Raw genomic sequence first — 12,255 nt, forward strand, 5'->3', positions numbered from 1 at the left:
CTGTTCGCTCCGCTGAGATCTCCGTCACCTCGTGCCACGTCGTCACCGTAACTCCACCGTTTCGATTCTTGGTGTGTCTTCTCCCCAGACTGCAAGCCTCCTGGAGGCAGAGGCGGTTTCTTCTTTATTCTGCATGTCTGGTAACTGAACTCCTTCTTTATGATATACCTGGGTATTCAGTAACTAGTCAATGAAGCAGTCAAAGAATGGAGTTTGCTAGAGATGAAGTAAGGAGCTGGGGCTGCACTGAACAGCCCAGAAGCACCTCATAAACGCTGATGAACCGGGTCTCCCCTGTCCCACATGAGGGGCCCTGGCATTTCTGTGGCAGGAAAGGTAACGGTGCAGTGACTTTACCCGCTGACACAACCAGACTGATGCTCGCTGCAAGGGCCCCACCGGGGCCTCTGCTCACAGTATTTACTGGACTTAAGGGAATAAAAGAGCTGCGTAAAGCCGGGAGCAAGACAGTCAACGGTGCTGAAATAGTGACCAACACGAAGAGAGCCGAGAATACCATTACCAGACCTTGGGTAGTTTAAGGAACGCTGCCACCATGTGGCCCTTTTCCCTTCTTTTAGAAATAAAATTTCATAAAGAAAAAGATAAGCGTGGCCATGGGCATTACCTTTTTGAACTATATCAACTATAAACAATTTTACTTTTAAATGTTGGCCAGTTTAAAGACAGGACGGAGGAGACGAAACTCAACTCCCAGGAGGCCGTGGCAGCCACCGCCCGCCCTGCCCAGCCCCGTGCCTCCGGCGGAGACACTTCTCTTAGGGAGAGGAGGTTGTCATTTGGGCCAAGAGAGAAAAGAACTGTAAGTAACGCACCACCTCTTCAGATCTAAACCTCTAAACGCCTTCCACTTTCTCTCATCATCTGAGGGGAAATGCCAGGGTGCAAGAGACAGAAAAGGGAGTCGAGTCTGACGAACAGACAAGCGTCCGGGCGCCAATCAACCCTCAGACAGCCTGGGCCGCCACAGTGTGAAAGGGCCGCATCGAGAACTTTCCAAGAAGAGGAGTCAGGTCACAGGTGGCCGGAGACAACAAACTCAGCCGACAAGAGCTTCTGAGCCCTTCAGAGGCTGTTCTTCACTGACGGCATGAGCCCGTCTCGCTTCACGAAGGTGGGCCCACGGCTGACTTGCTCACGGACGTAGCACTGGTTCCTGACACCATGTCTCACACAAAATAAGTGCTCGAGACATGCTGCTTGACTTTATTTAACAAGCTGACAATTATCATAGCCAGTGTGAAAATTTTATTCTTGAGTAAACATTTTCCTAAGATGATGTTTACGCCATTTGCTTAGCAAATCCCTACTTTCCCTAAAGATAATAAAAATTGAACCCAAACTCATTTGAATCACTGCAAATTATGAATTAAGGCACTCAACTGGATTTTTCTTGCTCCCATCTTTCTCTTAATAATGACCGTTAACAACATCTGTCTAACATCGACATACTAGGGATTTTTAAATTGACACATCGTTTAATCCTCATAAAAACTCTGCAGTATATATTACTGTTCCCATTTTTAAGAAGAGGAAACTAAGCCTTAGGAAGGCAAGTAACCAAAGCTAGGAAGAGGGACGCCAGGACTGCAGCCCAGGCACGCCCACTGCACCAGACTCCAGGCCAGTGCTCCTTCTGCTGCTCGGCCCCGCCCCCTCTGCACAGACCCTGGAGGGCTGAGCCACGCGGGGTGCAGGTCACTCCTCTCCTCTCAGGCACGTGCCCGTCTTCTCTTGGCAACTGTCTTCTATCCCAGTTAAAAGAGGTGTTGGCTTCAAAAGGGGGTGAGCTCTTAACACAACATATCCTGCAGCATAAATGTAGCACGTCCCTCATCATCCACTCAAACCCAGTCCCCTCTGCACAGCCCTTTCACAGAAATGGCCCGTATTATGCACTGAATGCTCAGCCACTAACTGGCTGTGTGACATTCCACACGTTGCTTTCCACCTCTGGGCACGGTTTCCATGAAGTCAGGAGGTTGGATTAGAGAAGCCGTCTTAATTTCAGGATTCTGTACTTTTAATATAAAGTAGACCTTTACATTTACAATTTTTTAAAATAAAAACTATTTAGTATTTCAAATGAACCAAACCGGCAAAAAAAAAAAAAAGATAACTTATGAGAAAAGACCACTGGATACTGGAAAAGCCGTTTTAGTCGAAGCTCTCATAACTGTTCTTTTGAATCATATTCAGTATCTACAGTGCACTAGACATCCTTTCAGGTATTTGAACACAAGAGAACAAAAAAGATTCGAGTCTACATTCTAATAAAAGAGCAAACAGTAAGGAAATACAGTTTTTAGAGCTTATGGTAGACAGAATTCTAAGATGGTCCCCGAAATCTCCTCCCCTAGTATACACACACCTTTCAGTTACTCAGTCAAACTCTAATCTCGGTGTTGCTTTGAAGATATTCTGCAGGTGTAGTTTCAAATCAGCTGATTTTAAGAAAGGGAGATTATCCCTGGTGGGCCTGACTTAATCAGGTGAGTCTTTAACAGGGACTGGTCTTTTCTGGGCAAGAGATATTGGAAACATGAGAGGGAGACTCCATTTACATCTTTGAAGACAGAAGGGGCCATGTGGCAAGGGATGTGGGCAGCCTCAGGAGCTGGGAGCGCCCCCGGCTGATGGCGAGGAAACGGGAACTCCGTCTACCTCGGCAGGGAGCTGAGTCCTGCTACCGCCCTGTGCAGCAGAAAAAGGGCTCTGAGCGCCACATAAAAACAGAACCTGGCCAGTTCCTTGATTTTAACCTTGTAAGACCCTGAGCAGAGTATCCACCATGCTGTGCCCAGACTCTATTCTCACTAAGGAACTGTTAATAATTTTTGTACAGTATGATAAGGGAATAGTCTCTGGTTAATATTCTGTGTGGGGGGTAATCATTCTTATCCTAACCACGATGACAATAATGATGCCAAACGTAACCAGCAGTTATTCCCGGGTGCTGGGCAATGTTCTAAGTTACACACACCTTTAACCTTCACATTAACCCTGGGAAGCAGGGATTATGCAGATTTCCAGTCTGTGGAACCTAGAAATGGAGTCTAACGCCGCAGCTCCACCTTGAGGGCTCTGTACTGCAGGCTTCCCTTACTTTCGAAGGGTTTATGGAAAGGTTCCCTCCTTTTGGCAGGATTAGACTTCCTGCTTGGTTGGAATCTCATTTGAAAATAAAACCCCAACCTACACAGAATCACAAAATTGTGTTAACACCATTTACCATCCACCCAACAGCAGCCTGGGGTGTTACTCTTCAGGGCACAGTGAACCCACTGTGCAGAGGCAAAACCAACAGCACAGGAAACAGGATGGTGGGCTGGTGCAACAGCACTGTTGGGACACAGCATACAAGGCAGAGCACAGATGGTAAAGCTAGAAAGACGGGGCCAGGTCACAGAAGGACGCTCGGACTTTGTCCTCTAGACAGAAAAGGGTATCAGAGGGTTTTCATAACAACGGTGCACTCTGGCAGCCGGATGAGGACCGGACTTGACCGGGCTGATAGAGCAGGCACACCAGTCAGAAAGGACAGAGATTTATGCTGTAGCGTCTAGAAGACTTGGTCGCTGGACGTGACCTACACGGGAGGGAAGAGCCCAGGATGATTCTCAGGTTTTAACTCAAGTGCTTCGGGTAAATGCTGATGCCCCAACTGAGGGAAAAATACAGAAAATCGGTCGGGAAAAGTGACCCATCTGTCTCTAGAATCTTTTTTTCACTAGATCTCATTTTACAGATGAAACAACTCAGATTAACAGACGTTAAATAGCCCAGAGGCACCAGAACTGCAGCCTGAGGCTCCTGCCGTCCACTCCCTCTGGCAATGTCAACGCTTCTCAGTAAGTTTTACTTTGTGTATCTTATGGACATGTGAACAGAAACCAGAGATTTTAAAACTAGAGAACTTCCCTTCCATATATTAACGCACTAACAATTAGGATAGGATTTTTACAAAGTCAGTTTTAAATACTCACTTCAAATTCTTTCACAAAATAACGGGTTTCACCTTGGATGACAGGCCTGTGATCTAAAAGCCTTGAATGGATTTCTCCAAGATCTGTAAAGACAAAATGAAATTCTCGGTCAGTCCATGCTAAGTGGCATCCTCTCTAGCTTGTTTTACTCTTCTCCTTCCCCATAAACGTATGGAGGTTAAAATCTAATCCAGGCTGTGGATTAAGAGGAAATCTCACTGACACAACATTGTAAAATAACTATACTTAAAAAAAACTACATACATACATGTATATGTATATGTATGTGTGTATATATATATATATATATATATATACACACACACACACACAAAATTTTTTTAAAAAGAAGAAATCTCATTCACTGCCAATAAACTGGTATAAGTAGTTCTGAGAACAGTTAGCTAACACCTAAGAAAGTTGAAGACATGTATACCTAGCAACGTCATACCTAAGTATGTGCCCTGGGAAAACTCTTACACAAATGAAAGAGACGTTTATAACGCTTACTACAGCATGAGTGTAACGTCAAAAGGAAAAAAAGGAAACAACCTAAACATATACCCATAGGACGGATATTATAAACCAGTGAAATTATGGATATTACAAAGTAAGATGAAAATGAATACACTGTAGTTACATTTATTAACATGGATAAATCCCACAAATATAATGTTGAGGCAAAAAAAAAGTTTCAGAAGGATAAAGCCATTTATATAAACTTTAAAAATACACAAAATGACACTTCCTTTTGGGAAACATACAGAAGCAACAGAACTATAAAGAAATGCATGAGAGTGGGGAGGGTACAGCTCAGTGCTACAGCACATGCTAAGCATCCTTGCTTGTCTTGGACAATTTCAACACTCGGTCACATCTCTCTACAACCCACTCCATATACTGTTAATGCTCATTCTTCGCAGGAGAGGAGGCCCCTTTGTACCCGCAGATTTTGCACTTAACAAATTCATTTTATCAAGTAGGTAAATTCACAAACGCACATTCTGCATGACAAGGCTGCTCCATGTCTGCTGAGGGCTCTACTTAAAACACAGATCTAACCACATGACTCTCGCGCTCACTACTGTTCCACAACAATATGGAACATTCAAGAAAAAGTCCAATCTCCTTTAAAAGGCAAGAAGTCTTCTTTGGTCTGATTACCAGCAGACGCCATCTTTAGAAATGTGTGGTTCCCAAATATGCCACGCTGCTTCAGGCCTCCGTTCCTTTGCTTACGCTGTTTCCAACTAGGTCCCAAACTACCTTTGCCCTCTTTTCTCAACTGCTAACACTTTATTCTTCAAGGCTCAGATCGGACATTGCATCCCCCAGGGACCCCTCCCCCTTGTCTCCTAACACCCACTCACAGGCCAGAAACCCTCAGAGCCTCAGGGGCATAAATAATGAAGTCACCTTATTTATTTCCCTTCACTAGACCCTGGCATTAAAACTCAACAAATACCTTTTCACCGCTGATGGTCTTCAAGTAAGATAAACTAAAAATAGATTTTTCAGAATGAAGAGAGTAAATGGTTCCACCAAAAAAGGCAAGGAGGTTCTAAACATACTGTCAATTATAGCTCAATTTTGGATTAACTTGAAAAACTTCCTTTGAATTATCTCCTTTTAAAAAAAGTACTACATCTGAAACTAATACTGTAAATCAACCATACTTCAACTTTAAAAAATACTACATCAAAATCACAAACTTCTGTGTATCAAAGGACACAATCAATAGAGGGAAAAGGCAACCCACGGAATGGGAGAAAATAAATGCAAATCATGTCTGAAAAGGGGTTAATATCCAGGCTATAGAAAGAACTCAACAACAATAACAACAACAAAAAAACCCACCTGATTAAAAAATGGGCAAATGACTTGAATAGATATTTCACCAAATAAGACATACAAACGTCCAATAAGCACATAAAAAAATGCTCAGCCTCTGACCTCTACACACAAACACACACACATACACAAAATGAAATACCTGACTAGTATTCAGCTTTAAAAAGGAAGGAAATTCTGACATGAGCTACAGCACTGATGCTCCGTGAAATAAGCCAATCACAAAAGGACAGGCCTGATTTCACTTTATATAAAGTACTTAGAGTCATTACATTTAGAAACAGCAAGCAGAATGGTGGCTGGGGGAGGCAAGTGGGGAGTTAGTGTTTAATGGGTACAGGGCTTCAGTTTGGGAAGATAAAAAGGTGACGGAGAAGGACGGTGGTAAGTGGCTTCACAGTAATGTGAACGGACTAACGCCCCTGAACTGTACTCTTAAACAAGATAAACTTCCTATTATGTGTATTTTACCACAATTTTAAAAATTCTAGTTAACAGCTCACTGTTTGCACAGATAAACAATTACAAATTAGCCCTAACACCCACGCACCACCCTCGAACTCCGTATTAGACTTAAGAGACAACCTTAAGTCTCCAAAAATCTGACAGATACGGTTAAAAAGAAACAGACAGCAACATGAGGATGCCACTCCCCCGGCAGCGCTGAAGGACGGGAATCCTACAAAGGCTTCAACACTGCAAGGCGGTGGGGCTGCGGGGTTAAGCGAGGATGGAGATGAGAAAGCACAGAACCTAACTGGCAAAGACCTTCCTGCAGGAAACGGGGTTGAGAGCTTGGGGAATCAAACGAATTCGGGTTCTGTGAGAATCCAGGATGTAACTAGGTTGTAATCCTCCCCTAGCCCCCGAACCGACAGGACAAATGGTCACGCAGTGTCCGGTGCTTAGGCGTTTTAAGATGCTTTCTTACGCCCTCTCGCTTACTCCTGGCACGACCCAGGGGCAGAGAGGGTCAGCGCGTGGGCAGAGCGAACGACCCCGTTACACGGCTCTGAAGCGACCTGCCCGAGGCCGCGGGCCCTTGCTGACTCCCGGGCTCACCGCCTCACTCGGGGGTCGTGAGCCCCAGTCCACGCGGCTCCGCGCGGGGCCCGGGCTGGGGGAGGGGAGAGGGGCGGCCCCCACGCTCCCGACCGCGGCTTCTACGGGGAAGTAGGAGGGGCTGGGCCGCTTTGCCGCTCCTGGGAGGCACCTGGCGCGGGGAAGCTGGCGGGCCAGGCAAGGACCCCCCCATCCCCGCCGACTCCCCGCCACAAACGCGAGGCCGCGCGAGACCTGGGGGTCCACCTGGGGCTCGGCCCCGGGTCAGAGGGCGCCGCCTGGGAGGTGGCGCTGGGCTGGGGTCCACCAGGGCGGTCCGTACCCTTGATAATGACGTGCGCTGGCGAGCCTGGGGTCCCCAGCGAGTCCCTCTTCTTGCCGCCGCCGCCCGGGGCGGCTTCACAACCCACGGGGGTCTCCGTTCCTCCGCCACTCATCCCGACCGACTCCGCCCACCCGCGGCCGCGCTGCGCCTGCGCAAACCTGCGCGGCCAGCTTTCCAGGCGCGGTTGGGGGGTGGGGGCGAGGTCAACGTCATCAAAGGGCGTCGGGGAAACTGAGTCTGCGCAGTGGGCGGTTCCTGTAAAGCCCCTGTGGTGGCCAGCGCCGTGAACGAGCGGAAACCGATTCCGCCATGCTGAATTAGGGCAGGTCCGCCGGAATAGAAAGTTAGAGCTCAGCTTATTCCTCCCTAAACCTGCTGGAGTTAATGGTGGTTTATAGAGTTTGGCGAAGAGGGGATCCAGTCGCAGAATAATATTAATAATAGTGGTGTAAATCTGTTATCTATATTATTACCTGCCACCAATATTTTATAGAGGATGTGGACGGGCTTGCATTGTCACATTCAGTCATCATAGCCACTCCGGGGAACGGATTTGTCGTTTCTTTCTAACAAATGAAGAAACAGAGATTAAGTCGTTTGCCCGGATCACTTCTCAGACTCACTTATGCCCCTGTGAAGAGGAAACTTATCTGTTCCTGGCATTTGTATTTAAGAAATCCCAGCCAGTTGTTACATGGGCTAAGATAAAATGCACGTAATTATGGAAGGGGCCGTTTTGCTAGGCTGCTTTGATCTGTAGTCATGAAGAGACAACTACGATGCTGCCATGTATCTAGTGCTGCTATTTGGTAAACTCCATAAAGTTCATCTTATAATCGCAAGTCTTCGTGCCTGTTCAAAGGACAGGCGGTGCAACTTGGCAGTGGCTCCTTCATCTCCCGTGTTCATCCAGGGGTTCTTTCTAAGAATCGTGTGTTAGTCTCTCCCATTCTCCCTCCTCTCTTCCTGCACAGTCCTTACCCTCAAGGATCTCACAGTCACCAACATTTACAACCTGGGGCCTCTAAATGATAGGTTGTAGAAAGATGCAGCACACATGTGGGGCATCTGGGGGTGTGAGGTGGCCAAGAAAGTCTCAGAGGAAGTATACTTTGTCCTCAGTCTGACATGAAGAAATGTTAGCCAAGTGGGGTGTGGTGAGGATGGAACTTGAGGTTTTCTAGCAGAGGAAATAATAAAGAGGCATAAAATAGATGAATTAGTAAATAGAATGTGAGCTTGGTTAATTGCAAGTTGTTGGGTCTGGCTTTTAACCTTTCAAGCCTTATTTTCTCGTTCCTCACTTTAGCATCAACTTCTAGAAAATGTAATTATTTTTAAAGCCCTTCATTATTCTGTCAAGATATTGACCATCTCCAAAGCCATAAAGATCCCCATAGCCACTTTTTGTAAACTTTTGTAATGTACCTTCCTCCTTGAACCCACCCTAACCTCTGACAACCTATGATGAATCCTCCATTTCTAAAATTTTGACATTTCTAAAACATTACATAAATGGACTCACACTGAGTACTTCTCCTATGTTTTAAGAATAGCTGTTCTCAACTTCACCGTACACCCTCTGTTAGATCATTTTTCAGAGACTCAGTATCAAACACTTCCAAACCATGGAATTGTAAAAGGATTTTTTCCAATTATTATGCTTTTTGAGAGTCAAGATGTCCAAAACATGAAAATAATGCTAACTCAGTAGAAATAAATTTCTGACTTCAGGGTACATTATTTGCTAACTCCTTGTTGAACCTTATAAAATTAGAAAATAAAAATAAAATGTGTGTTTAATTACATGCATCTTGAGGACAACATTGAAGTCCATTCCCTCGTATAAGCCCACCAAGGGTAAGCATACTGGGGGGGGGGGGCTAAATTTATTCTGCTTTTTATCAGATCTACTTTATGAGATTTCTTCTGGAATATTTTCTATTTATACTTTTTTGTTTAACCTATTTCTTATTTTTAAATTTCTATTTCTTTTTTCTTTTTTGGGGGGGTAATTAGTTTTTTTTTTATTTTTTTTTTAGTGAAAGTACTGGGGATTGAACTCGACCTCATGCATGCTAAGCATGCGCTCTACCACTGAGCTCCACCATCCTAACCTATTTTTAAAGCAGGTTAAAAAAATTAAAAATGGAAGCAACTGATGAAAATAAAGGAGGAGAAAAGATTAGGTGGTCTTTTGGGGTTAAGATACTAGATATTACTGTGTATTAATCTTATGAAGTTTTGGAAGTGCATATGGCACCCGAGGCCCAGAGGCTGCATGGTGTGAAATGACACCCTGGATATTGGCATCAGCTGTCTTCTCGGCAGCAACTTTATTGTCCTGGACTGAACCTTCCTGGACGGAATCCTGCTTGTTCCCCGTACAGCTGCTTCTGGTGTACTCCATCACTTGGAGAACACGCAGTGCTTTACCATAGGGGGCTGCTATGGGGAGAAACTGTGCTCCTGTGACAGAGCCATCCACTCAGAACACAGGATGCTACGATACTACACTGGTCCCACCTCCAGAAAGTTGGACTCAGCTATGCCAAAAGACCAAAAGGTTTTGGATGAATACAGCTGCTCTATGACTGTTTGTCACCGAAGCTTTGGACAGGTGTCATAGAGTGGTTTTCATGTTGTGGTCACCACAGTAGACCTCATGGATCAGAACCTCAGGTGGGGACCCAGCAGTCTGTGTTTGGAGAAGCCCCAGGTGATGACCACACATGCTGAAGTCTGACAACCACTGCTTTCTGGCAACATCTGTTACCCATCCCCAAACTTCTGATGATGACCTTCATTCACTTCTAGAGTTCTTTTATGCAAGTGACAAGGCTTAAGTCAAATGCTGAACAGTCAGGCACTGAAAAGCTGGTGAGGCTAATCAGAGGGTTAAACATCTCTAACAGCCTTTAAGACAAGGGGTGTGTGTGTGTGTGTGTGTGTGTGTGTGTGTGTGTGTTTGTGTTGCAGAAGGTTGGAAAAAATGGGGCAGTGGAGGAAGGACAAGCCGAGTTGCATGAACAGACGTGTGTGTGTGTGTGTGTGTGTGTGTGTGTGTGTGTTGCAGAAGGTTGGAAAAAATGGGGCAGTGGAGGAAGGACAAGCCGAGTTGCATGAACAGACTAGTCCGTGGACTTCTCCAAAGGAACTTGGGAATTTGTAACCAGATGGCGGGAAGTTTGTGGCCTTGTTCAAAGCAGGCCTGCAGCCTTGCTGTTTAGAGCGATGCCTTGTCAAATTAGTTGTGTGGCTACTGTGTTTCAAGCTTAACTTGGACAGACAGGCCTGCCAGGCACAAATTTCTCAAGCAGATGATGTGCGGGGGGTAGGGGTGTGTGTGGCAAAAGTTATCCCCTGCAAGACTGTGAGGACAGATGACCCTCAGCAGAAATGGGAAGTCAAGCCTGCAGGGTCCCTGATGCAGCGGGCTAGCCCTAGGGACCCAGACTCTCTGGAGGGGAAGAGACAGCACAGATAAGCGTCACTTAACTCGCCAGGCTGGCAAAGCGCGAAGCCTTCATTCCCCCCACAAAGGAATGGAAGTTTAAAGGATTAAAATACTCCTAAAGGAGTCCTGATAGTGGAAGGAGAAACCCTTGAGACTTAATAGGCAAAACGGCCAGCATCTCAGATTCCCCTACTTCCTGTCTGCCCTCTTTTGGCCTCTCTCGTAAGAGAAAGATGAGTTTTGCTAGATTAGGTAGCAGCTGGAATTAGTTTTACTCGCCAGCGGTGTGGGGCATAAAGGCAGAGCCTGCAGGGATGTGGGCTCCAGCAAGTAATCATTACTGCAGAACAAAATTCACCATCTTATCTTCGATGTGTCTGTATGTAACCCTACAGCTGGGCTCCAGTGCTATAAATCCAGCGTGGAAGACACGGAGCAGTGGGATATAAAGCCCCCTGTGTATCTAAAAGCTCTGCCCAGCAAGAAAGATATACAGCAGTGACTTTCTCCCCATTGCTTTTGCAATAAAATTCACCCAGAGCTCCAGGAAGAGTTGGGAGGCAATTCAGCATCAATAAATCAAGACTAAAATTAAGATGGCCAGATATGTCACAGCCACTCAGGTGTACGGAGAATTTGAAATTTAGTGCCCTGGTAATGGGTAGGGGCAGGTTATGTAATTACAGAGAAGAAGAAATACTGCTCTCTGAGGTTAAAAAGCTTAATGCAGGAATCCATTAAATCACCTCATCTCTGCCAAAGCTGGATTAATATTAAAGTTTGTGTAACATCTGGCATTTTTTAATGAAAGGAATGAAGTCAAACGTTAGGAAAAAAATATATAAGTGAAAAAGCTGTACTTCACAATTTTGATGACTTGTCAAATAGTTGTGTGTATTATCTTTCCGTGGGATGTACACGTGTGTACCTGACTGTAAGAATTCCATTCTTTCCGACAATACCAGAGGAGACCAGAGAAGTGTTAGGGGAGGGAGTAATTTGCAGCCCTGAAACTTCAGGTGGAATGCTCACAGCACACCCAGGGGGGCAGCGGTCTGCAGGGACAGTCAGACAGGCCCGCCTCTGTGGTGGACGGACAGACTCCCCAGATTCACTTGAGCCCTTGAGTCTCTGAATATACAAATACGAGTTTCTAGTTTCTAATAGAAAGGCTCCTTTATAAAATTAAAAATGCTCCCAGTAGCAATGTATTTCTAAATCCAGTCCTGTAAAAACTGTCTTGGTTTACTACAGTAAACTCACGCTCTTGGCCTATTGAATCTCTAGACTCAGTAACATGAAGGGCAAAAACCCGGTGGGATGGGAAGAGGGGCGGTGAGGCATTCTTACAGAGAAGCCTTTACTGAGTGCCAGGCTGCAGGATGGGCTTTTCCACATACATCGTCCCAGCTCATCCTCATGACTTAGGTCTTATGCTTTATCTTTACATTTTATTTTTACAGATTAAGAAAATGTGGTTAACTGATTGGCTTCAGGGCACACCGCTGGTAAGTGATAAAAGCACGACTCACCCAGAGGGATGTGTATTTCCC

General features: G+C 45.5%; 1 protein-coding gene across 4 annotated transcripts in view; it reads right to left on the reverse strand.

The window, feature by feature from the left end:
* Window positions 1–7,399, reverse strand: part of BLOC1S5 (biogenesis of lysosomal organelles complex 1 subunit 5) — a 54,947-nt gene extending 47,548 nt beyond the window's left edge. For all 4 annotated transcript variants that reach the window (XR_010376804.1, XR_010376803.1, XM_031435222.2 and 1 more), the window contains exons 1-2: window positions 7,243–7,399; window positions 4,008–4,090 (exon numbers count right to left, since the gene is read on the reverse strand). Coding sequence is in view for 2 of the 4 variants with exons in the window: in XM_031435222.2 (XP_031291082.2) it covers window positions 4,008–4,090; window positions 7,243–7,357 (198 nt within the window). In the remaining 2 variants the exon portion in view is untranslated. The remainder of the gene's footprint in view (window positions 1–4,007; window positions 4,091–7,242) is intronic.
* Window positions 7,400–12,255: the final 4,856 nt, after the last annotated feature.

This window comes from Camelus dromedarius, chromosome 19 (assembly GCF_036321535.1).
Source record: "Camelus dromedarius isolate mCamDro1 chromosome 19, mCamDro1.pat, whole genome shotgun sequence".
Lineage (NCBI taxonomy): Eukaryota > Metazoa > Chordata > Mammalia > Artiodactyla > Camelidae > Camelus > Camelus dromedarius.